We start from the raw sequence: 24,070 nt of genomic DNA on the forward strand, positions 1-24,070 counted from the left end.
TGCAATGAGTTCCACTAAATTTATTCCCTTTTCCCGGTTCTGTGAACATCACAAGACCCTGAGCTCCATTCCCTCTGATTTATGATGTCATTAAAATCCCGTAAGAGAATTACTTTCCTGAATATCACTTTAGATCATTTATTGTTCTGTAGTGTGTTCGTGTGTTTCCTATATAACGTTTTTGGGGAAAGTGTCATATTTAATGCTCTGAGTGTGATGGGAGTTAATTTTTAATGGATAAAGTTATTGATGTTTGCATATTATTTATACACACAGTATCAATACCATTCACTATTTATGTACTGTGTCTATTCCAGTGAAGCCATACACCTGTCAAGGTGCTTTCTTTCCTTGGATGAGCTGAGCATCCGCTATATCCTTTACTGTTGCCTGATTACTTTATATTTTTACCTCTCAGGATTTGATACCAGCATTTTGCCAATTTGCAAGGATTCCCTTGGCTGGATGTTTAACAGACTTGATACGAACTATGACCTGCTGTTAGACCAGTCAGAGCTGGGAAGCATTTATCTTGACAAGAATGAACAGTGCACCAAGGCATTCTTCAATTCTTGTGACACGTACAAGGACAGTTTGATATCTAACAATGAGTGGTGCTACTGCTTCCAGAGACAGCAAGGTAAAATATGAGAATAAGCTGTAGATGCATTTGACTGACCTTTATTGTACTGTTTTATGTTTTTGGAATATGTTAAAAAGCATATAGTGAACTACAAGTTAAGTGCTGTGCCAGGAATTTGTTTCACGGTTTTGAGCTACTGTTAATGTATAGTGAATAAGAAAGCAAAAAGTCAAGTCAAAATTAGGTGAGATTCAAGTAATGCTAAAAAGCAATTAATGCTTTGATAGGAACATATTTCTTACCAATATCCTCAGAGAAGAAGGAGGGAGACCAAAATATAAAAGAACAAAATTATTAACATTAATTTTCTCTCTGTTTTACCCACATTATAAAATTAAGTTTTTATTACTGTGCAATTGCATTTTAATGTTCTGTTTTGTGACCCTGTTAAAATAACTGAAAGAAATTCAGTGTTATGCATAATGTTGTTTTGAATTCATTTGCCCATAAATCCACTGATTTTCAGAACATAGCTTAACCTCTTGAGAACTTCTTGAAATTCTTTGGTTAATAAAACAGTAGCTCAAAATATCTAGCAGCGGTATCTTTCTGAATTGTCCACTAATGAAAATTAAATCAACCTCAAACTGCAATTTAACCTCTAATGACATTTTCTATAAGTTAGAAAATAAAAAATTAATAAGATTTTATGAAAAGCCTAGTCCCTGGTTCTGAGCTGAAATGGGACAGAAATTATAAATGTCTGTTTCTTGTTTGCAAAATGATTTGGGGAAAGTTTTCAAAGGAACGAATGGCAGAAAGACACCTCACTGCTGTCCGAAGTAAGTTGAAAATGCCTTTCAGTGGAACTTTGATCCTTGCTCACTGAGGTAATTCTGAACATTTAACCTTATGTGCATAATTGTCATTTGTGCCTATGAAAATCCTCCACTTTAATCCCAGTAATGTTCATAATTAAGGCTTAATCCTGCCTTCACTGGGAATTGGAATCACCATGTTGGAGAGTCAGGCTTTTAAGCTCTCAACTGTAAATCTGAGCAAAAAATACAGCCATACTTGTGTGGTTATATTTTGGCTAATTTCTTTCCTTCTGATTTAAAACATTCATAGCATGATAACTATCCAGCATAAATGGTCAAGATTTTATCGCCTAGTCTTTCTTGCTTTATACTGGAACATCATTTCCATTCTTGGAAGTAGTGTTATGCTGCTGAAAGCAAAAAATGATGTATCCTCCATCCCAAATTATTTGCAATTAATTGTGAATCTCAAGATGCTTAGTTTTTCAGCTGACTGAAAAAGTGCATCCATGTTGCAACCTGTAAGGTGAAATTTATAACAAGTGTTTGCTCGTTTACCAATTTGTTCCTGTCAGTTGTGTACAATGTACATTAGTGGTGCCCAAATGGTACTTCTCACACCCTCCTTTACCAGTAACAGAGTGTTCTTCGAGTGTCCCCGTAGGTGCTCCACAATAGGTGTCGGGCTCGCCAGGCGCCGCAGATCGGAAACTTTCCAGCAGTTTCTCCTGGATCGCGCATGCGCCGGCGCACGCCGCTCCCTTGCGCGTCCCCGGCCACGTGCGCGATCCGGTCCCCGCCAGTTCCTTCTCAACCGCCATCGGCTGCAGACGGAATCCACTCAGGCTACGGCCAGAGTCAGCTTAGAGTATTTTCGTGTAAATTGTTGGTTTTTTTCCTTGCAAAAACAAAAAAAGAAAAAGAAGAAAGAACAAAAAAAATATATAAATATATATATAGTAAAAAGAGAGAGAGGAGCGGAGAAGAAGCGGGGACGTGAAGGCCGGTAGGCCTCCTGCCGCGGCGGGCTGGGGTCCGCGAAAGGGGAACAGGCACAAATCTAGTGCTAAGTACCCTATTAACAGCTCAAAAGACTCACCGCGATGTCCTCTTCAGGATTCAAAAAGTCTGAGTCCTGCCACAAAGCTATGCTGGCCTCCGATGTGCAGAGTCAATGCATTAGGTGCCTGGGGGAATCACACATTACCCAGAAGTGTTCCCATTGTGCTAAGCTCACAGCCAGGGCCAGGAAAGACAGAGAAATGCGGCTGAAAATGCTGTTGTTTGATAAGGCTCTCCAGCCCAATGTGCCGGAGAGGCCTCAACCGGAAGGACCCCCTGGGCTCCATAAAAGGAAGGGGCTTCCCTCACCCCCTCGGTGCAGAAATGGAGGAAGCTCTCTCCAGCCCGATCCCTGCCGGCGGTCACAGCAAGCGGGACAGGCGTAGCGCACAGCCCCCAGCCGCATACCCAAACAAGCGGCAGCACAGCAGCACACGTGGCAGAGGCTGAGCCTCCAATTACTAAACAGCCAGCACACGCAGCACTCAGAGCGGCAGCCAGGCAAGCGCCGGAACCAGCGGCACCGCCACAGGCGACACCGACCCCTGCAGCACCAGCGGTGCAGGGCCAACAGGCACGCAGCCTGCAGGCACCGGAGGATGTTATCTGCGCGGCACCGCAGCTGAGCGTACCGAGCGCGGCGCCGACAGCGGGGCCGAGATCCCCAGCACAGGAGGGGGCGGTGCCAGCCCCACAGGGGAGGGGAAAGGCGAGAGCCAAAAACCCGGCACTGCAGCCCCTCTCCGGACAGGGCTGCAATGCTACTGTCAACAAGCCCTCCCCTTATGCTGCGCACGCCACCCAGAAGATCTGGGTCTCTTCCAGCCTATCCAGAGCCGTCTTCTCCGTTCCTCCAACCAGCGTCACCATGGCTTGGGCCACCTTCGCTCTTTCTGGGATTGGATCCCTTGGAGTACTATCACAAACCAGTTTCACCACTGTCTGAATTATCGCAGAGATCTCGCTCTCCCAGACATCGGGGGTACGCACCCCGAGAGTGGTCCAGGTCTCCATCCCCGGACCCGTGCCTGTGCTGCCATGGTCGCTCTTACCATGCTGGACAAAGACACCCCAGGCATACACCTAGGGGCAGGTCCCCCCCCGGCTGTCCAATACCCCCGTGGACACTCCCGGCCAGGGACGGAAACACAGCTGTCTCAAGGGGAGTTAATTTTGGAACCCCAAGACTTTCCTTCGCAAGCCTCTAGTGAGCGGGTGTACCATCGACCTCAGGAACCTGAGAGTTCGAGGGAGGCTTACCCTAGTGGTTCTTCCTTGTCCTCCCCCGACGAGGCTACAGCCCCCGGGGACGTTGCTCCCCCGGATGACCTCAAACAGTTTCAGGAGCTGTTTAAAAGGGTGGCTTTCACGCAAGACATCCAAACAACAGAGGTACAGGAGAAGCATCACAAACTCCTGAAAAATCTGAGACCCCCGGCCTCATCCAAAATCGCTATCCCGCTCGATAAAGCCATCATGGAGTCAGCCACCACCATAAGGCAGACCCCGGCTTCCGCTCCACCTATAAACAAGAGAGCGGATAAGAAATACTTCGTCCCAGTGAAGGGCGTGGAGTTCCTCTTTAGTCACCCACAACCAAATTCATTGGTGGTAGAATCGTCTCAGCAGAGATCAAAGACTTCGCAGTACAAATCGGGGGATTCAGACAAAGATGCCAAGAAGCTAGAGCTGTTTGGCAGGAAGGTATATTCCTCCTCCACCCTGCTGTCGAGAATGGTAAATTATGCAGCACATCTAGCGAACCATAATTTTGACAATTACTCCAGGCTTACTTCTCTCATGGATTCGCTTCCGGAAGATAAGAAGCCGGTGTTGAAGGCGATTGTGCAAGAGGGCTACGCGGCTTCGAGGACAGGAGTCCAGATCGCCCTGGACGTGGCGGACACGGCGGCACGCTCAACAGCTACAGCAGTGGTCATGCACAGAGAATCCTGGCTTCAGACATTGGGTATCCCGAGGGATCTGCAGGCGAAGATTGTTGATCTCCCCTTTGACATGCAGAAGTTGTTTGCAGATTCAACCGATTCAGTCCTTCACTCCAGTAAGGACTCCAGAGCTACACTTAGAACCCTGGGCATTTATACCCCTCCATATAGGAAGAAAAAGTATTACCCTCAGCAAAGACAATACCTCTACCAACCACAGCGTGCTCAGTACCAATGGGGCTACGACCAAGGGCGACATCAACAGCTGCAACAGTATAGAACTCCCAGGCGATGTTCTCAACAAAGCCGCGCATCCTCGGGGCAGGCCCAAAGGCAACAAGTTTGACGGGCAGGTCGAGGGCTGCACTATCACTACCATTGCGCAATGCCAACCCCAGCTAATGTTCCATCATTGCCTCCGACCGTTTCACCCCCAATGGCAAAAGATCACCGCAGACAACTGGGTACTAGAGATCATAGCCACGGGTTACGCGATCCCCTTCCAGTCACTCCCACTGCCGAAACCTCCGCCCAGGCCCCACCTCAGGGACGCTTCCCACGAGGCGAGACTCAAACAGGAGGTGGACCATCTTATGTTCATAGGGGTGGTGGAAAGAGTGCCGGAGCGATTCCAGGGGAAACGTTTTTATTCACGCTACTTCCTTACAGAGAAGAAAACAGGAGGCTGGAGGGAGGCCCATCTTAGATCTTCGGGGCCTCAACCGGTACTTGCGCAAACAGCGTTTTCGGATGATCACAGTTGCCTCTATACTCGCGGCACTGGACGATGGAGATTGGTTTGCAGCCCTCAACTTACAAGATGCGTATTTTCATATAATGATCCACCCGGCACACAGACGCTTCCTCCGTTTTATGGTCGGCAAGGAGCATTTCCAGTACAAGGTTCTTCCATTCGGCCTCTCCTCGGCCCCCAAAGTCTTTACCAAAACCCTGGCAGTGGTGTCAGCCTACCTGCACAGACAGGGGGTATTTATATTCCCATACCTGGACGACTGCCCATTGAAAGGGGCCTCGAAGGCAGAGGTACTACGCATGATACGCGTAACAGCAGACACGTTTTCTTCGCTGGGCCTGGTCATCAACCTCTCGAAGTCAAAGACCGACCCCACACAAGACATAGAGTTTATAGGGGCACGTATAAACTCTATTACAGCAAGGGTCTATCTACCCAACGCCCGCTTTCGTGCCATCAGTTCGCTGGTGCAAGTCATTACATACAGCCCCACGGTGCCGGTCTTAACGTGCTTGCAGCTGCTAGGCTACATGGCGGCGGCAACGTTTGTGGTGCAGAACGCCAGATTGCATATGCGCAGCCTGCAACATTGGCTGGCGAACGTCTACAAGCCGGCATCCCACACAGTCCGCAGGATGGTGTCGCCCACGACAGAGGTGCGCAGATCCCTGCAGTGGTGGGTAAACCCCAAGAACATGCTAACAGGGGTACCCTTCCACCAACCACAAATCTCTATTTTTCTTACTACCGACGCTTCCCACATAGGATGGGGAGCACACGTCGGCGATAAGATGACGCAAGGACTATGGTCCCCTATGGAACAGTCACTGCACATAAATATACTGGAGCTCAGAGCAGTGTTCAATGCCTGCAAATGCTTTCGAGACCACATACAAGGCAAAGTAGTCGGGATCAATACAGACAGTACCTCCACCATGTTTTATATAAATCCACAAGGAGGAGCTCAGTCCCGTGCCCTATGTGCGAAAGCAGTCCAGCTGTGGAACTGGTGCATCGCCAACAATATAACGTTGAAAGCCTCTTACTTGCCGGGCGCTCACAACGTGAAAGCAGACCAGCTGAGCAGGCGCTTTGCACTCACGCATGAATGGCAGATCCGCTCCGATCTGCTACGACCGATCTTTCACACTTGGGGGTTTCCTCAGATAGATCTGTTTGCCACTCAGCACAACAAGAAGTGCCCCCAGTACTGCTCCAGGGCAGGATTGGGGCGGGGGTCCCTGGGGGACGCATTCACGATTTCATGGAAGGGCCCCCTACTTTACGCGTTTCCCCCCACAGTGCTCATCCACAAGGTCTTGCAGAAAGCCAGAAGGGAGAGAGCCCGCATGATTCTAGTAGTCCCAATGTGGGATCGACAGCAACGGTTCCCCTTGCTTCTGCGCATGTCGGACTGCCCACCGCTCCCCCTTCCGGTGGCGCCAGACCTACTCACGCAGGCCCAGGGGTCCATTGTGCACCCACACCCTCAAGGCCTGCGCCTACAAGCATGACTAATCCATGGCTCAGCTCCCTAGAAAGCACATGTACGGAGGGAGTACAACAAATCCTGGAGAGTAGCCGAAGGACTTCCACCAGGAAGACCTACAAGCAGAAATGGACTCGATTCACTGCATGGTGTTCTGCCAAGCAGCTAGCTCCCCTTGACGTTCCTATACCTGTAATACTAGAATACTTATTGGACCTCAAGAGGGGCGGGCTTTCCCTATCCTCGCTAAAGGTCCACCTCGCCGCTATATCTGCTTTTCGGCATGAAGAGGAGGGGCACACGGTATTTGCCCATCCTATTGTTACCAGGTTCCTGAAGGGGCTGGTGAACCTGTACCCCCCTCGGAAGCCGCTTCCACCATCGTGGAACTTGGACCTGGTGCTCAGCGTGCTAACGGGCCCACCATTTGAACCCTTAGCCACAGTTCCCCTACGTCTCCTTACGATAAAAACAACCTTCCTCCTTGCAATTACGTCAGCTCGCAGGGTGAGTGAGCTCGCAGCAGTTATGGCAACGCCGCCCTGCACAGTATTCTCAAAGGAGGCGGTAACTTTACGGCTGCACCCAGCCTTTGTTCCGAAAGTTTCTTCAGAGTTCCACCTTAACGAACCCATAGTTTTACCCTCGTTTTACCCAAAGCCTCACAGCTCCAGCAAGGAGGCACACCTACATCTCCTGGACGTGAGGAGGGCGTTGGCCTTCTACATAGACAGAACTAAGTCCTTCCGGGAAACAGACAGACTTCTAGTCTCTTTCGCTCCCAGGTCAAAAGGAGAGGGTCTCTCTTCACAGAGAATCTCGAAGCACCTTGTGTCCTGTATAAAAATGTGCTACGAACTTCGAAAGACTCCTTTGCTGGCCCCGCCTAGGGCTCACTCCACCAGGGCGGTGGCGGCATCAACAGCCTTTTTCAAGGGCATCGGGTTAAAAGACATCTGTAGAGCGGCAACCTGGTCATCCTATGACACCTTCGCCAAGCATTATGCCCTACATTGGGTATTCCAAGAGCATACCCACCTCTCGACAGCGGTCCTTTCGGGGGCAAGCTGCACATAAACCAATTACCCACCTTCTTACTTGGGTTACTTCTGGGTAGTCACCTATTGTGGATCACCCACGGGGACACTCAATGAAGAAAGAGAAGTTACTCACCGTAGTAACGATGACTCTTCGAGATGTGTCCCCATGGGTGCTCCACCACCTGCCCATCCTCCCCGCTTCGGATCTCTGTTTAGTGTTTTTCAGGAGCATCCGAGGTGGTTGGTCAAAGAACTGGCGGGGACTGGATTGCACACGTGGCCAGGGACACACAAGGGAGCGGTGCGCGCTGGCGCATGCGCGATCCAGGAGAAATTGCTGGAAAGTTTCCGATCTGCGGCGCCAGGCGAGCCCGACACCTATTGTGGAGCACCCACGGGGGCGCATCTCGAAGAACCATCGTTACTATGGTGAGTAACTTCTCTTTATGTGTTTGCATGCACACACATGCTCACACATACACACACACACAGAGTGGGCCAGGAGGTGGGCTGAGAGTGGATACTTAGAGCAGGACCATTGCTGCCAGCTAGAGTGGAGCTGGTGGCAAAACAAGGCTGGGCGGTACTCCCTCTCCACCCACCTTGTGACATCTGCGCTGGGCCCTGCCATGCCCCACTATTCCTCCATGCTCTCATGGGGCATCATATCGCATGATTTGGGGGCCACAGGTGTAAATATGGATGGAGCATACCTTTCAGTCAGTATACACCCAGGACTATTCCAGGGGATAGGTACAGCCAGTTTTACAGCTTTACAGCTTCATCTATACTACGATATAAATTTGATTTTATTAAATGGGATTTTACAATGCTGAGTTTTATAAATTTGATTTTGAATATCCTCACCTCCCCACAAAATTAAGTTAGTGCTGCCACGCTGAATCACCAAAAATCAACTTTTGCAGCAGTGCATTGTGGGCACCTATCCCACAGTTTCCTCAGCTTGGGAGCATTCTGGGGTTTTTGCTGGTACAATAAGGGGAAAAAATGCACTGCAAGAGCTTGTAGGTATGTGATGTCATCTTTCCACATTGCATTTCCCTCATTCCTCTCCAGTAGAAAGCAGAGGGCTATTTTTTCAGAAGGAAAAAAGGAAAAGTATGGAATCCCAGGTGAAAGAAAACCGAGTACGCTGGCTTCAGAACATGACTGAACCATGTAAACTGGTTGCTTAACTGCTTTTCTGATGTAGAAATAATGCCTTTAGGTACGATTTTTGCCTGATCAGCCAACTAGAGCACCAGGCAGGGGACTTTCATACCAGAAAGACACTGTGCCATCACAACTGGCCCCCAACCACTTTGCCCCATCTTGAAACCACCTCTGCTTGTCCAGAATAGTGTGACTTTTATGTTCTCCCTGTGGATGAAAATATTATGGGAACAGTTTACAGCTAGTGGTATCCACCTCCAGCACTTTCTATAAGGGGATGTGGTTGAAGGGCCAGTTGAGAGGGTCTCTTCAGGGGCTTTCTCTGGTAGAGGGGCCAGTCCCAAATACCACTACCTGTGGGGGCAGCCCCACCCCCACCCCCAGGTGCTGGATATTACAAGCTGTAATCTGTTCCTGATAGCATCACTTCCCCGCTAATGACAGCCAGCCCCCTAAATATTTGCCATGTGGGGTAGGTAGACTTCCCCCAGGCAATAGGCAGCCCCCAAAATTTTTGCCACGGGTCGGGGGGAGACTTTCCTCTAGTAACTGGCAGCCCTCAATAATCTGTCCTGCCTTTGGAGCCTTCACTGTGCGCAAGCCAGGACATGGTGCTGCCTGGCATCATGGTCTGCACTGCACCATAGGCATGTGCTTTTATTGGGTCAGGGGCTGGCCAGGCTGTGGTTGGGCAGGGGGTAGACCCCACTTTGTGGTGCCTGTGGAGGTTGGGGGGTTGACCCTGTACAAATGTGAACCTCAGAAGTTTCTCGGCCTCTCATACATGCATGAACCCCCAGAGCCTAGCTGCCACATGGTGTGGTGTGGCAGGGGCTGGTGCCAACACAGAAGAAAACATCTCAGACTCTCCTGTTATATCCTGTGCAGGGAAGAAGCCACCATCGCACATTAGGGCTATTTTTTCATGCATAGATGCGATCGCTGTGCTGATAATAAAAAAAATTAATTCAAAATGGGCTCAGGTGCCCACTTCAATTTCTCAAGTTTGCTGGTGCTGAATTCAAATTTGTGAGCTTCCTGTTACCTATTTCCTGTGCACCTGGAGAGCAACAGAGATGGAAGCAGCCAGGGTGGACAACCATGGAGCATTGTTGTCACCTCCAGAGGCCAATAAATTCAATGTAAATAATTGCTGTTTCCACACTAGTGTGAATCTGACCTTTTAAATTCAAAGTTGGTGCTATGCCAGCTTGCTTTCTGGATGTAATAATATTGACCTTAGCACTCCCTAAAATCAACCTAATGGCATTCACAGTGAACACAGTGACATTGTAAAATCAAGCCTTAAAATTGACTTTATGATGTAATCTAGACATAACCTACATCCGTAGACACTAAAAGCTGCTCATGACACTGCTAATCAAAATATGATGTAAATGTTACAAAAAAGTGATAGTTAAAAATTATGTTGAGCAGCAACAGTAGCCGTGTTAGTCTGTACTCCAACAAAACAAAGCAGCAGAAATGTAGCATTTTAAAGGCTAATAAAATGATTTCAGCATTCAGATCAATGAAATGGGTCTGTTCCACGAAAGCTCATCACCAAATAAATCATTTTGTTAATCTTTAAAGTGCTACATTTCTGTTGCTTTGTTTTTTTCAAGCAGCAAATCCAGCAAAGGTCAGCTATCACAAGGTTTCATCCTTCTCCCTCATTCTTCCCCTTCCCTTGCCTGTGATGCCACAAGGTGCAAGTTTAAAAGATTAGGTTGCTAGTGTTTTCAGCATCTTTGCTGTCCGAGGCATATAATGCCTTCAGCATTAAAGAACACTTAGAAGACTCTAAGCACCTTACCCAAAATTAATAGTAACATCAAAACCTGTCTTGTCTTCTCCTTGACAAGCCCATACATAGGACTGGGAAGGTGCTGTTCTCTTTGTCAGATATCTGTTATCCCTATTATGCATAATTCTTGTCCGCTGTTAACATGAAGAAGCAACAGATTTCTCTATTAGTCAATTTCAGTTTTATGCTAAGTCTTGTATTGGTATTTGTTTATGTATTGCTGAATTGCACAAACTGTATATATATATATATATCTTTAATTGTTAGTGGTGATATAATTATTGGGCAGAGAAGATTAATGGTGTCCTTCTAATGTTCATTGAATAAGTTTCTGTTACTAAGAAGTTATAAGTCATGTAGCCTGGTCTCTGTATTCAGCTACCATTGTAGCTCTTTTCTGGGCAATACTACAACTCCAAAACACACTGTATAGTTCTTAGTAACAGCTGTTGATTGTGTTCAAAGTGACTACAAGAATTTAACCTGTGTAATCTATCACAAAGGCTTCCAACCCCATATATATTTTAGAAACAGCTATGAAAGCTACCATTTATGCAGGAGTCTCACTGCTTGGTCTCAACTTCTTAATTCATGTCTGGTGAGATTGCCTAATCTGTAGGATGTTTGATGGTGTGTTACCCTGGAGAAAAGTAATAACAAGGTGGAGAGTGAACTAGCTGTGTCTGGCTATTTCACACTATCCTTTCTTGGTTGTAAATGGTGTCTTCCAAACATTCCAGTCAGTTCATTCTTGAGCAGCAAGATAGTTCCCTGTAGCAGCTATGCCGTACTGTGCCAGCACTTCTCAACGCTTGTCATATCTTTTCTTGGTCACACCTCTGGTTCCAGGCTAGGTACTTTTTTATTTCTGAAGTACTTGTACTGGGTATTTTGCCATATTTCTGTTGCACTTCAGTGCCTGAATTTTGACAGTGCCCTATTGTTTGCCCCTGTGTTTTGGCCCATCTGTGCCTTGGCCCAAAGACTGATGCCCATCTTTCTTACATCATCTTCCTCAGATTGTAGGGCTCTTACGTGTGTCTATAGATGGTGCCAAGGAATTGTGATGCAGACCAGAAGCTTTCCTAAGGCACCTATTTGCTGAGCACTTTCATTGCTCATAGAAACACTTATCACAACCAGAAACCATTAAAATGGCTGTAGTTTAAAATACAAGATAATGTTAATTGGTATTACTGTGAAGATAGAAATGGTCCAGAGTTTAGATAGCCAGCATTCAGAGTCAGAGAATTTCAGTGTTGGATTTCAGAGAAAATACATTCCTTGGACATTCTTTTACCAAGATCCCTGTGAATGACATTCTAGAAGATGATGCAGTTTTTAGGGACTTAATTCTAAAAATAATCCACTGAAGTCCATGACCTCAGTGGGGCTAGAATTTTCCCCACAACCCTTCTAAATTCATATTTAGGTATCTTCTTAAACAACAACTTACAATGCAATTTGAAATATAAAGTCCAAGGATAAATACAGCCTGATCTATGTAAGAGGTCACTTTTGGATTGCAGTTTATATTTTTTCTACTAAATCAGATCCCATGAATAATACAAAATGCCTGCTTGTAACTCTATCTTCTATGCCAAACATGAGATGACATACTCACTAAGTGAGCACGATACGCTGTTATTTAAATAAGTTAGTATTGACTGTGGTTTAGATTTTTGTAGGATATTGCCTTGGAGACTATGTAGTCTAAAAGCATATTCCGCATCAGCTGTCCCAAAAACTCCTCAGACTTTGTGTCACATAAGAGTAACACTGATTCAGAAAAGAAAATGCTCCTCAGTACTGACTCTGTAATTTCTTATATGGTACACGTTGTGTTCAAAGAGTCACACTAATCGTCATTCACTTTCCTTATGAGTAGTACTATATGTGCATTCATGCCTTCACTTTTTTTTTTCAAGGAAGTGTCTGTGGTGCTCTAACTTAACTTTTTAGAGTGAGAAGTTTCACAGTCACAAAAAAGTATTATTTTTGAAGACCTGAGCAAACTACAACCCTGAAATTTGGGAACTTATGACTTTGAATATGTTTTCTGCAGGTCAGAGCCATCTCTAATTATATTTTAGATATCAGTTATTCTCTAGGCTCCAGTCCTTCAACTTATATATGACTAGAGGGGTTTTCAAAATGGGAGTGGCTTTAATTACCATATTAGAACTAAAATCCTACAATTTGTAACAGAGAATATGGTGACTCTGTTACTCTGTTCATAGAATAAGTTTGTTTGCTTATTTTTGTCATTGCCATAATATATATGACATTTTTCTATACCAAAACACTTGGGAAATATATATTTATTAAAGGAAGGTTGGTCACTCCCAACTCAATTTTACTTCTAAATGAACATATTAATAGAATTACATATACATGAATCCAGTAGTTAGCTCTAGAACAATTCTTCCTTCACTGCACATATGCACCCAAAATTTACATTCTTTTTTGCTCATCTGCTTGTGGTTGTTAAAGTCGAACCTTACGTCCAGTTAAGGTTAATGGGAGCTTTTGTTATCTTCCACAGAAGTTACAATGTACAGCCACACTAGTGTTGAAGTTTAACTCACTCATGGCTGATCTTCCATGGTTTTGTTTTGTGCATGCAGGTAACAGCACTTTCTGTGGTCAAAGTCAACTGCGGAACTCCTTGCAAGTGGTGAGGATTAAGGAGGGTCAAAGGGAGAGATGCTTCTGTCAGCCTTCTGCTGTGTAGACAGCCTTAGCAGTCGACCGCTGATATGCAATTTTAGCTATGCCAATTGCATAACTAAAATCAACTTATCAGTGGTCAATTGCTGTGTCCAGTAGAGAGACAGCCTTACACAATACCCAACACTGGTTTCAAGAGATATTCTAAGGAATTTAGTTACAGCTAATGAAAGTGTATTTTATCTGATTAATATTTATGCACAGCTAATGAAGGTGCATTTTATTTGATTACTATTAATTGTGGTTAAAATATCTAAGCAATAAACTATATCATTGGTTGTTTTGTTATTAAAAACTTTTACAGCGTTCGTCATAACATGATATACATGTTACATCCATGAATATACAGCTGGATTTATTTCACATATATTTTATCTGAAAATCCCTTAAGAAAAGGCTTCATTAAAAATGTTCACATTTAGATTTCCTGACAAGGGTCAGATATTTGTAATCTCAGAAGAGCACAGCGGTTTTGGACTATCTAAAATTTCACTGTAATATACATGCTATTTGCTGAGTACATATGCACACAGACACATACACACTCCCTCATCTATCAGTGTCTTATGTGACTTTCTAACTAATCATGGAAGCAAATGCACCCATCTTTTTATTTTAAGGTTGGCTTGTTTTATGTGTCAGACTTTGATACCTGCGTTAAAAACATTCTGTCTCAGGCATAGCATTGCAAAGGTCTGGCTGGTTCAAGTATGTGAATGCAAAATTTATTAAGGGGACGATGTATATGTTAAGGACGGTAATTAAAAGGAACCTAAAGTATAAAAAACTCATTCAACTTGCCTCCATTGATCAGATATAATCTATTTAATGTTTTTATATCATTTCAGATCCACCTTGCCAGACAGAACTCAGCAATATTCAGAAGCAGCAAGGAGGAAAGAAACTCCTAGGTGAGCAATAGATCATTCTTTTGAAGGTTTTATTGGTAGCATAAATAACTGTAGTGAAAAAGCTACATAAAATCAATATTAATCCAGCAAAGATAGACCACACTAAATCCCAACAACAAAATTTATGAAGTTTTTGAAAACTATTAAACTTAGTTTTATTATCTTAACTATTGAAAGATATTACATCTATTTTATTACCCTGATAGAGTGTACATTTTTACAGTAATTAGGCTAAAAAAGTCTTACACAATTCTAAATTAACATTTCTGCTGATATGTGTGTAAATAATTGATATCTTCATTATGAAAAATTCCATACTATCTCAAAAATGTTTGATTTCCATATATTTTCCTTTGGCTATAAAATAAAAAAATTAGAATTATCTGTTTTTATGAAAACTGGAGTAAGTATGTGAGCAAAATTGAGGTGATGTTTTTGTTCAGAGTAACTTAAAACTATCTTATACATTTTGGCTATGTCTTCACTAACCCCCTCTTTTTGAAAGGAAGATGCTAATGAGGCATTTTGGGGTATGCTAATGAGGCACTGCAGTGAATATGGAGTGCCTCATTAGAATAATGGTGGCAGCGGCACTTCAAAAGTGCCACTTTCAATCGCGCAAGGCTCATCTACATGGGTCCTTTTCGAAAGGACCCCGCACACTTCAAAATCCCCTTATTCCTATAACCAAATATGAATAAGGGGATTTCAAAGTGTGCGATGTCCTTTCAAAAAGGATCCCATGCAGCTGAGCCGTGCACAGTCAAAAGTGGCACTTTTTAAGTGCCATGGCTTCCATTATGCTAATGAGGCACTGCATATTCATTTAGTGCCTCATTAGCATATCCCAAAGTGTCTCATTAGCATCCCCACTTTGGAAGCGGGGGCTGTTGTAGACATAGACTTTGTAGTGCTTACAATAATTTTAATTGTTATTTTTATAGTTCTTCAAAGAACATCTGATTATTTAAGACCAAAATTTTTGTCTTTTGTATAAAAATTAAGACTCTTATTCTGTATCTCATTGTGCTTGCGTGGACCCTTTTAATTTCAGTCAGGCTCTCTACAAGTATCTGGAATCTGAATAAGTGGGTCTTACCCATGAAAGCTCATTACCTAATAAATAAATGTTTTTGAGGTGCTACAGGACTGCTTGGTTTTTGTGAAGCTGCACACTAACACGGCTACCCCTCTGAGAATCTCTAGATATCTTGTTTTCATTTTAATGGTTCACTTGCATAGGTATTTTGTAAATAGATGTTAAATTATCAAATAAATGTAATGGTTTATCAATATGTTAATGTTGTTTAGTGTTCATATACAAGTTCACCAAAAAACTACAGTTCTGGGTGAAATTAAAAATATGAAGAGTTGCAACCACAATTGTACCATACAAATCAGTGTGATGATATCAGTGTTGAAAGCTTGATCCCACTGAAGTCAATGGTAAAGCTCCACTGACAAGATGTCATGCAAGCTGCGACTGCTATTAATTAAGACTGTGTAGTAAGACATAGTATAACTGCCAATATAGAAAAAGCAAAAAAGTGTCTGTTAAAATGAATTCATTTACTGCCAGAAATCCCCATGCCTGTACTTTAAAGAGTGTGTCTACTCTGAAAAATTGCTGCATAAAAATGCATCCTCTCACTTCACAGATTTGCTCTGTGAGCATATCTCAAGTCACAGCTGTTTAAGTTTAGTCACAAAACTACTTTTTTCCCCTCGTCCTAGCACGGCATGATACATGGTCTTTGGGAGAATGAGATAAATTTATATTTTATTTTGCATCATCAGAATGGTTGAATGATTGTCTATACTGCAGTCCAAAAAATGTGTGTAGACCTACCCAAGCTAGTTTTGATCTCCCTAGCTTGAGTAACAATAGCACTGAAGCCACAGCAGCAGGGCTGGCTTATGAAAGGCTGGAGCCCTCTTCCCCAGATTAAGGCTCTGGGATGCAGCCACTAAAGCCCCTGCAAGCTGGGTTGCCCTGCCTCTTAGGGGAAGAGGGAGGCAACTCTGCCACAAAGCTGATCACCCTGAGCCAGCAATCACAGCCAACAGGAATAGCACAGGATAGTGTCTGCAAGCACAAGGTGGCATGGAACCACTTTTTCCCCCCTGCTAAACAGGAGCTGTGCCTCCCACATCCTCCTTCCTTCTCAGGCTTCTGCCACCTTCCTCCTGCCCAGTCCACCATCCACAGCCCTCTCCTACAGAGTGACAGCCTCAGTTTTGGCCCCATCCTGGAGCCTAGGGAAGGTCCACAAAATCTGCTATCCTGGGCCCCCAGAAGAGTTAAGTCAGCCCTGCATGGCAGCACTGGTAGCAGAACTTAATACTTAAACCTCTGAGCTATTCCCTATGTAGCAGGTGTGTCTACATATAGCGTTCAAGATTTTGGCTATGACATTTAGGGATTGTGATGTGTAGTAAGGAGCAGATGTTGGAGAATTAATGACGAGATTGAAAGGGGAACGGGGATCATCACTGATGGATGGAGTATGTCCATTCTTGAGATCAATCAGAGATTCATATACTTGATATCTGCTTTCCTTTTCCAAATAAGGAGCAAAGGGCAAATGCATTGTAGAAAATTGGTCTTGGCTGACTTCAGTAAGAGAGACTGAGTCAATGGGAGATAAGACACAGAAAGCTGGTTTCTTTTTTTATTTAACTTCTGGTTCAGTGTAGGAAATTGGTTTAATCTGTACAGCTGAGTGCTAATATTGAAAATTAATCTTTATGTATCATAGGGCAGTACATCCCATTATGTGATGAAGATGGGTATTATAAACCAAGTCAATGCCATGGAAATGCAGGGCAGTGCTGGTGTGTGGACAGATATGGTAATGAGGTGACAGGCTCCAGAACAATTGGTGCTGCAGACTGTGGTAAGTGGAAGAATTCTTCCTCATTATTGAACTGAACTCTCTTTTCTTTTTGAAGTCAGTGGTCAAACTCCTAATGTCTTCTATGAGAACAGGATTAAGGCCAAATAACACAGATTTAGGAAGTCCATGTATTTCACTAGTGTATTTATTTCACTAATGTCTATAGCATGTATCTAGGTGTTCGTTATAAACAGCCTATCTACCATGTAATTTGGATAGTGCTTATTCTGCTCTGGATAGAAAGTTTAAAATAAAGCAATGTCAGACCCATGAGTACCCAATAAAATCAAATTGGATACCCAACATGCCATGGAAGTCAACTCAACAATTCTTTGATTACAGTCTGGTTGGCAGGGACTTAGCAGAAATTCTTGAAGTGCAGTGTTTCGACATCTCCTTTCTCACCTTCCCAGTTCTCCCTGACCTTTTGTCCCAAGCCTGTAATCAGAATTTTAGAGTTCTAGTAATATATTTTCTGTAAAAATGTATTGGGGGTCTTGCTTTTAGCAGCAATCCCTCAAATTACTCCACTACCTCTTCCAACCTACTGCTTGCTACCTAGTCAACAGAGACCTGAATTTCCAGCAAGTGACCCCACTCACTTATGACAAGCTTCTCAGGAGCCACTCCAGCTACCAAATTGGTATATAAGAACATCACCTCTCCCTAATCCCAGTCAGAGTGTGTCCTGTAAGATGTGTGCTTGTGCAGCCACTCTGGAGCGATTCAAATTTCAACCAGCTGATTAGCAGAGCGTGCACAGCTCAGTATTTTGTTTCTGTTGATGATGCATATTCACATATCTCATTGCACGTAACAATTTATTCTGTACATGCATGGAATAATTCCACATGTGGAGGGAAAAGATTAGAATGTAGATTGACATCCCACAATTTGAAGCCAAAATGGAAATTTTACACTTGAAATTTAAGACTAAGAAAAAGCCTGGAACTGGAACAATGAGCCAATATATGTAGTAAAAGGAACATGAGTATGGTCCTGTATGGCAACTCTTTTCTTCCATCTAGTTCAGTATCCTGCCTCTAACAGAGACCAGTACCAGATATTTCAGAAGGCATTCTATGAACTCCACCATAGGCAGATGGTGATTTTAATTCCCTCCCACACCACCCACACACATTGTAGCCCCATTCTAATTTCTAATAGTGTGAGAGTGAGGCTGCATGTACACAAGATGAATTCAAATTTAAGGCAATTAGCTCAATATTATCATGTGAGTGTCTTCACTGTAAATACCCTTAGCTCAGTTTAGGGAGCACGAACATCAAGATTACAAAATCACAGTTACCTGACAGGTGTAGCCTCAAGCTCGAATTCAGGAGTTTGATTAAGGGCCAGTGTGGAATCGCCAAATCTTAAAATTGAATTTGTTAGCCTGCGGAGTGGTCCCATATGTAACCCACAATGCCCCTCACTGCTCTGCTCGGGCCACTGCTCACCAGTTAATTAGGTAACAGGATGACTATGAATTTCATATCAGTTCCAGGAAGCCTGTGGCTGTGGGCTTGTGTTTGTGTGAGAGCCTGAGAAATGTCTGTCTTTGCTATTAGCACTGTGAGCGCATCTACCATTACAAATAGCCCCTGCACAGAGTTTGTGGTTCTGTCTCTACGCTTGTTTTTTTTTTTTCTGCACTGCCTGGTGCCAGCTGCTGCCCTGCCACACCACATGGCAACAAGACTGTTGTGGGGGTTGTACTTGCATAAGAGTCTCCCCCGACTGCTAAGATCCATGGGGATGACGACTTCAACTGCCCCCCCCACTGAACCCCTCCATGCCCATAGCATGGGACCACTGAGGCTTTCTGCCACTGGGCACGGGGAGTCTCCCCGGGGGGCCAAGATACTGGAGGGGTTTGCTGCCACCAGGTGGAAGTCTCCCCGGAGGCTAAGATCCGTGGGGAGGACCAATTCAATTGGTCCCCCACTGAACCCAACCATGCCCATAGCATGGGACCAGTGGGGCTTGCTGCCATTGGGGGGGAAGTCTCCCATGGTGTCTAAGACAGCTGGGGGGGATTCTTCAGCTACTTCAGCAGCTGCAGACCACAGCACCCTCCCACTTGCTGCCAAAAATATTTTCAGGAGCTTGCTGTCCCTTGCAGACACCTGCTAGTTTTATATTTCGGTTGTAAAATCTTTTTGCTAATATCTGCTGTGTGTCTTCATGCTTTTACCCCCTCAGAAACAAGGGGCGGGGTGGCTAGTTGAGATTCCTGTTTGCATTATAAGGTCAATGTATTATATTTCACTGCCAGCAGTCATGTTGGCAATGTCTGTGTAGTGAAGGAGAAAGTCAAAAATTCTTTTTTCATAGACTTTTCTATCCTCTTTCTTCTAACTTCAGAATACAGTCTGGGCCCCTGTATTATTTTCAGGGATCACATGCAATGATGGGAGGTGGGACATGAAGTGGCTGGCCAGCTGAGAACACAATCATTGCACCCATGTTAGCAATATCTGTATAATGAAGGGGGAAGCCCACAATTCTTTTTTTTTTTCCCTAGACTTTTCTATCCTCTTTCTTATAACTTTAGAATACAGTCCGGGCCCCTTATAGTGCACTGGAAAGCCAAACACTCTCCCCATCAGCAGCTCTCTTTTCTGAAAAACTTTGTATCTTCTCTTTCTTCATGCTTTTTGGGGTCCCTGCGTTATTTGCAATAAAGTCAAAAATGCTTTTTCCTAGGCTTTTCTATCCTCTTTCTTCTAACTTTAGAATACGGTCAGGGTCCCTGTATTATTTTCAGGGATAGGGTGCAATCAGGGGAGGGGGGACACACAGTGGATGGCCAGTTGAGAATTCAGCTACAGAAGACATTTCTGTAAACTTTTTTGCTGTCTGTGATGGATGCCCTACTTTTCCCTCCTTTCAGTGGGAAAAATGGATCCTTGCTTAGGATGGTAGGGGAATGAGGAAAATTCAATGTGGGAAGATGATTTCAAAGACCAGTTAGCATACCCAGAATGCTACAGAGATGAGGGAACTGTGGGATAGCTTCCCGCAATGCACTACTGCAACAGTCGATGTTTACCAATATGAGTGTGTCAACAATGAGTTGACTTTGTGAGGAGCACGTGGGAGGTGAGGATGGTCAAATTTGAATTTATAAATTCCAGAATTACAAAATCAATATTAATGAATTCAAATTTATCTCATAGTGTAGATGTAGCCTGAGAGAGTGGCTTGAACCATGACACTGGAGGCCTAATAGTTCATCCAGGGTATAATAATTATTAATGGGAATATTGGATATTCTTGATAACCAGATAAATATCCAGTCCTTCTTAATTTTAATGGGTTTGTGGCCTCAACATCACCTTGTGGCAGAGAGTTCTATTGGTTAATTATGATGTGTGAAAAAGTAGTTGTCTGTGTACCTCAGGAACTATTTATATATGTGGTATTACTTTTTAATTTACCTCATTATTTAAATTAAATCAGTTGACCTGAAGATACTTAGTTCTGTAACCCAGTGTTCCTATCTTTATAGTGTAACTGTTACCATTTTTTTTAAAGCTATTGATTTAGAAATCTCAGGTGATTTTGCCAGTGGTGATTTTCATGAATGGACAGATGATGAGGATGATATAATGAATGATGAAGACGAAATTGATGATGATGATGATGATGATGAGGATGAAGGTGATGATGATGATGATGATGACGATCATGATGGATACATTTGACAATATGAGAGGTCAATGAATTCTACCTTTCTGAAATTCAAAAGTGACATCACATAGAAAATTCCTTTGTTCTACAAGATCAAAAGGATTCTAAATGACATGTATATTTTGTATGATTATTTCAAATATTGCAGCTGGAGTCATAGACTTTGTTTAAATAAAAATCATTATGTGCTTTTGAGTTTTCATATGCCTTGGAGCAGAAGAAAACACATTAGAAGTCTAGCCTGAAGAAGGAAATGTGGTGTGCTACTACAAACATAAATGTGTAAAACTTAATGAGGACAACCAAACTTTTAAAAACTTCCATGAAAATTATATTTACCATTGTTTTTGAACTTTTGTGTGGCCTCATTAAAGATTAACAAGGTTATGTGTTAAAGCGGTTTTAACTTTAGCAATGATTTAGGCCATATAGCAGATTTAATAATTGTGCATGATCTGAATCAACAACTTACTAAGATAGAAGTTTTAACACACAAGTAGCATCTCACAAGCCTTTAACCAGCAGCAGTATTATATGACTGTCACACAGAAGAAAATAATGTAAAACCGTCCTTTGTGTTTACGTTTAGTTATATTTTTGATTAAAAAGTGTCTGGGTTCTAGAAAGGATCTTTATCAAAAGCAGTAAACATTGACAGGTATTGATTCTACAAGTCTAAAATTTTATTTTTCTTTCTTCATTTTCCTTTTAATGTCGAGTTCATGTAGACTTTATTATTTACGCATGATGACTTCACCTTTTATTTCTATATCTCTTATCAGATTAGCTTAAAATATTTAAAAATTTAAAACATTGCATAAAACATTACATTTATACATTACTGCTACATCTACACAGATCCCTGATGCCAGCAGCGTGATGCAAAGGAAGGCTCTCAAAAATGCAAATGGCCACTCATTTGCACATTCACACAGCTTATTTGCATGAGATTGCCCTGCCAGCAGAGGCTTGCTGATGGCAGAAAACAAGCAGTGTAGGCATGGTTCTGACAGCAAATAAACCCTTTGTCAGCAGCCCCTTATACCTGATTTTTTTCCAGGCATAATGGACTGCCAACAAACTGAGTTTTTGCTGGTAGAACCACACCTACAGTGCTTGTTTTCTGCCAGCAGCAGACTCTGCTGGCAGGGTGATCTGACGTGAATATGCAAAATAGCCATGTGAATATGCAAATTGACAGTTGTTTGCATTTTTTAGGCTGCTCATTTGCATCAAGTTGCCAGAAGCACAGCTCAGTGTAAATGCAGCCTACTTGTATTTGAGATTACTGGATCTTGCCTCATGGAGATTTAACCCTTCCCTAACGTATATTTTAGTTTTTGTATTTCAGAAAGTAGTTTTGCATCTTTCTTCTTAATTCATGTCCTTTTTTGTTGTTAGTGCAGAAATTTAGAGAACGTATTGTAAGGTGCCTTGCAAACATAGAAATAGAAAGGTTTTAGCATGCATACCAACATAGGCTGTTAGGATATAGCTAAGCACACCCAATTACCAAATTAATACCAATATAGGTAATGCTGCTGGGATGAAGAAAATGGGTTATTTTAATTTTTTCTGTTGTTATATAATTACCACGTGGAGTAGATTATGATTATTGTGTAGAGTAGCACTTAAGATTTGACTGTAGAGAAAATTACTTTAATCATTGTATTTAGGTTAGCATGTTAATTATGTAGACATTTTTGAATTCCAATACTTTCATGCATATCAGACCTATGGCTTTTTGCCCACAATACAACTGAAACAACCTATGTAATTTTACATTACTGGTTTAGCGACTTCAGCAGTTGATCACTGGTTTCCCTAATTTTCATCTGCGGTTAGATGATAGGAAGATCAGCTTATTCTTTGCATTTTTTTTCTACATACTTAAATAATAAATTTAATGTTTATCTTATGTAATATTAAGAAGTATAATGCATTTTCTTTTTTACTGTTCATGTATAGTTTGCAAAATAAAGACTCTTGTAACCAACCCTTAGCTGTATACTGTAATGATTTTTAATACTATAGCCTATTTGAAGTTGTGTATAGCTTTCTTTTGAAAAATGGGAAGCTGTCAAGTTTCAGATACATTCCCTCAATCATGCAAATATTCAGCTATTTTATGTAGTTGTTCATTAGGATTTCATTACATTTCAGTAGAGAATTTTTGTATCAAGACAAACCGCATAAAGATTTTTTTTGTACTTTCATTTGCTGTAGATTTAAAATTAATCATTTTACGTTTCTCTTCATTATATGGTAACTAATGTTTCATTTGTTTCCTATATACCTTTTCATAGTATGAGAGGCATCGACATGTTATTTTTGTCAATAAATATAGTTAATAGTTGACCAAATCTGTAGTGGCTGAATTCACCAAGAACTGGCTTCTTGTGGGTGGAATAAACTTCTCTCTATATAAGTGATTTTGAATAAAGAAACTAAGTCTGAACAGTTGTGATTATTGTCTGATACAGCAACTACTGACTGTTCTGTTTCCTAATGTGACAAATGAATCTGACAAAAATTAGAGATGCATTTCATGTAGCTGGTGTGCCCGCTCAAATAGCTGGGAGAGTTCAGCATATAATATCATATTCATAATGCACTTAACCATTTAACTTTAATGGGATTATAGTATAAAACTATTCTACAGTTAAAGCAATGCAAAGAACACTGTGGGCTAAACGCATTCTTTCCTGTGGATTCCGCATTGGGCTTAATAGGAGAAAAGGAAATCAGCACACAATTTAATCTTCTGAATGATCGTTTCCAGGAGAGACATTGTTTTACCGAGATAATACAGAGGGATGATTTGAGTCAAAGATGGCAACAATGAAGGTTCGGGTTATTTAGGGTTATTTTCTTGGTGCAAAACCTGCCAAAAACATCCCACATAATCCTGAATTGCTCCCAGGAAGAACAGCTGAATGAATGTTCGAAAACCTCAAATCATCAAACATCAATTCACTCCTGATACACGTTTCCATTCTTAATTTAGCTAAAGAGACAGCAAAAAGAAATACAATGACTTTCACTGCACATTAAACCCCAGGGGTGTTTTGTTGGAAAAGATGTGTGTTCCTTTAGCAGCTAGAGAGCCAGCAGCTGATGTGCTGCTACTGACCAGGCTGACATGGGGAGGCTGAGTCATG

At 42.7% G+C, this 24,070-nt stretch overlaps 1 protein-coding gene across 1 annotated transcript in view; it reads left to right on the forward strand.

Annotated features, from left to right (window-relative positions):
- SPOCK3 (SPARC (osteonectin), cwcv and kazal like domains proteoglycan 3) overlaps window positions 1-22,905 on the forward strand; it is a 414,135-nt gene extending 391,230 nt beyond the window's left edge. Inside the window, exons 8-11 of the mRNA XM_074993065.1 lie at window positions 419-640; window positions 14,254-14,316; window positions 17,076-17,213; window positions 20,754-22,905. Coding sequence (XP_074849166.1) covers window positions 419-640; window positions 14,254-14,316; window positions 17,076-17,213; window positions 20,754-20,923 — 593 coding nt within the window. The 3' untranslated portion in view covers window positions 20,924-22,905. The remainder of the gene's footprint in view (window positions 1-418; window positions 641-14,253; window positions 14,317-17,075; window positions 17,214-20,753) is intronic.
- The last annotated feature ends 1,165 nt before the right edge of the window (window positions 22,906-24,070 follow it).

The sequence above is a fragment of the Carettochelys insculpta genome, chromosome 4 (genome assembly GCF_033958435.1).
Source record: "Carettochelys insculpta isolate YL-2023 chromosome 4, ASM3395843v1, whole genome shotgun sequence".
NCBI classification, from domain to species: domain Eukaryota; kingdom Metazoa; phylum Chordata; order Testudines; family Carettochelyidae; genus Carettochelys; species Carettochelys insculpta.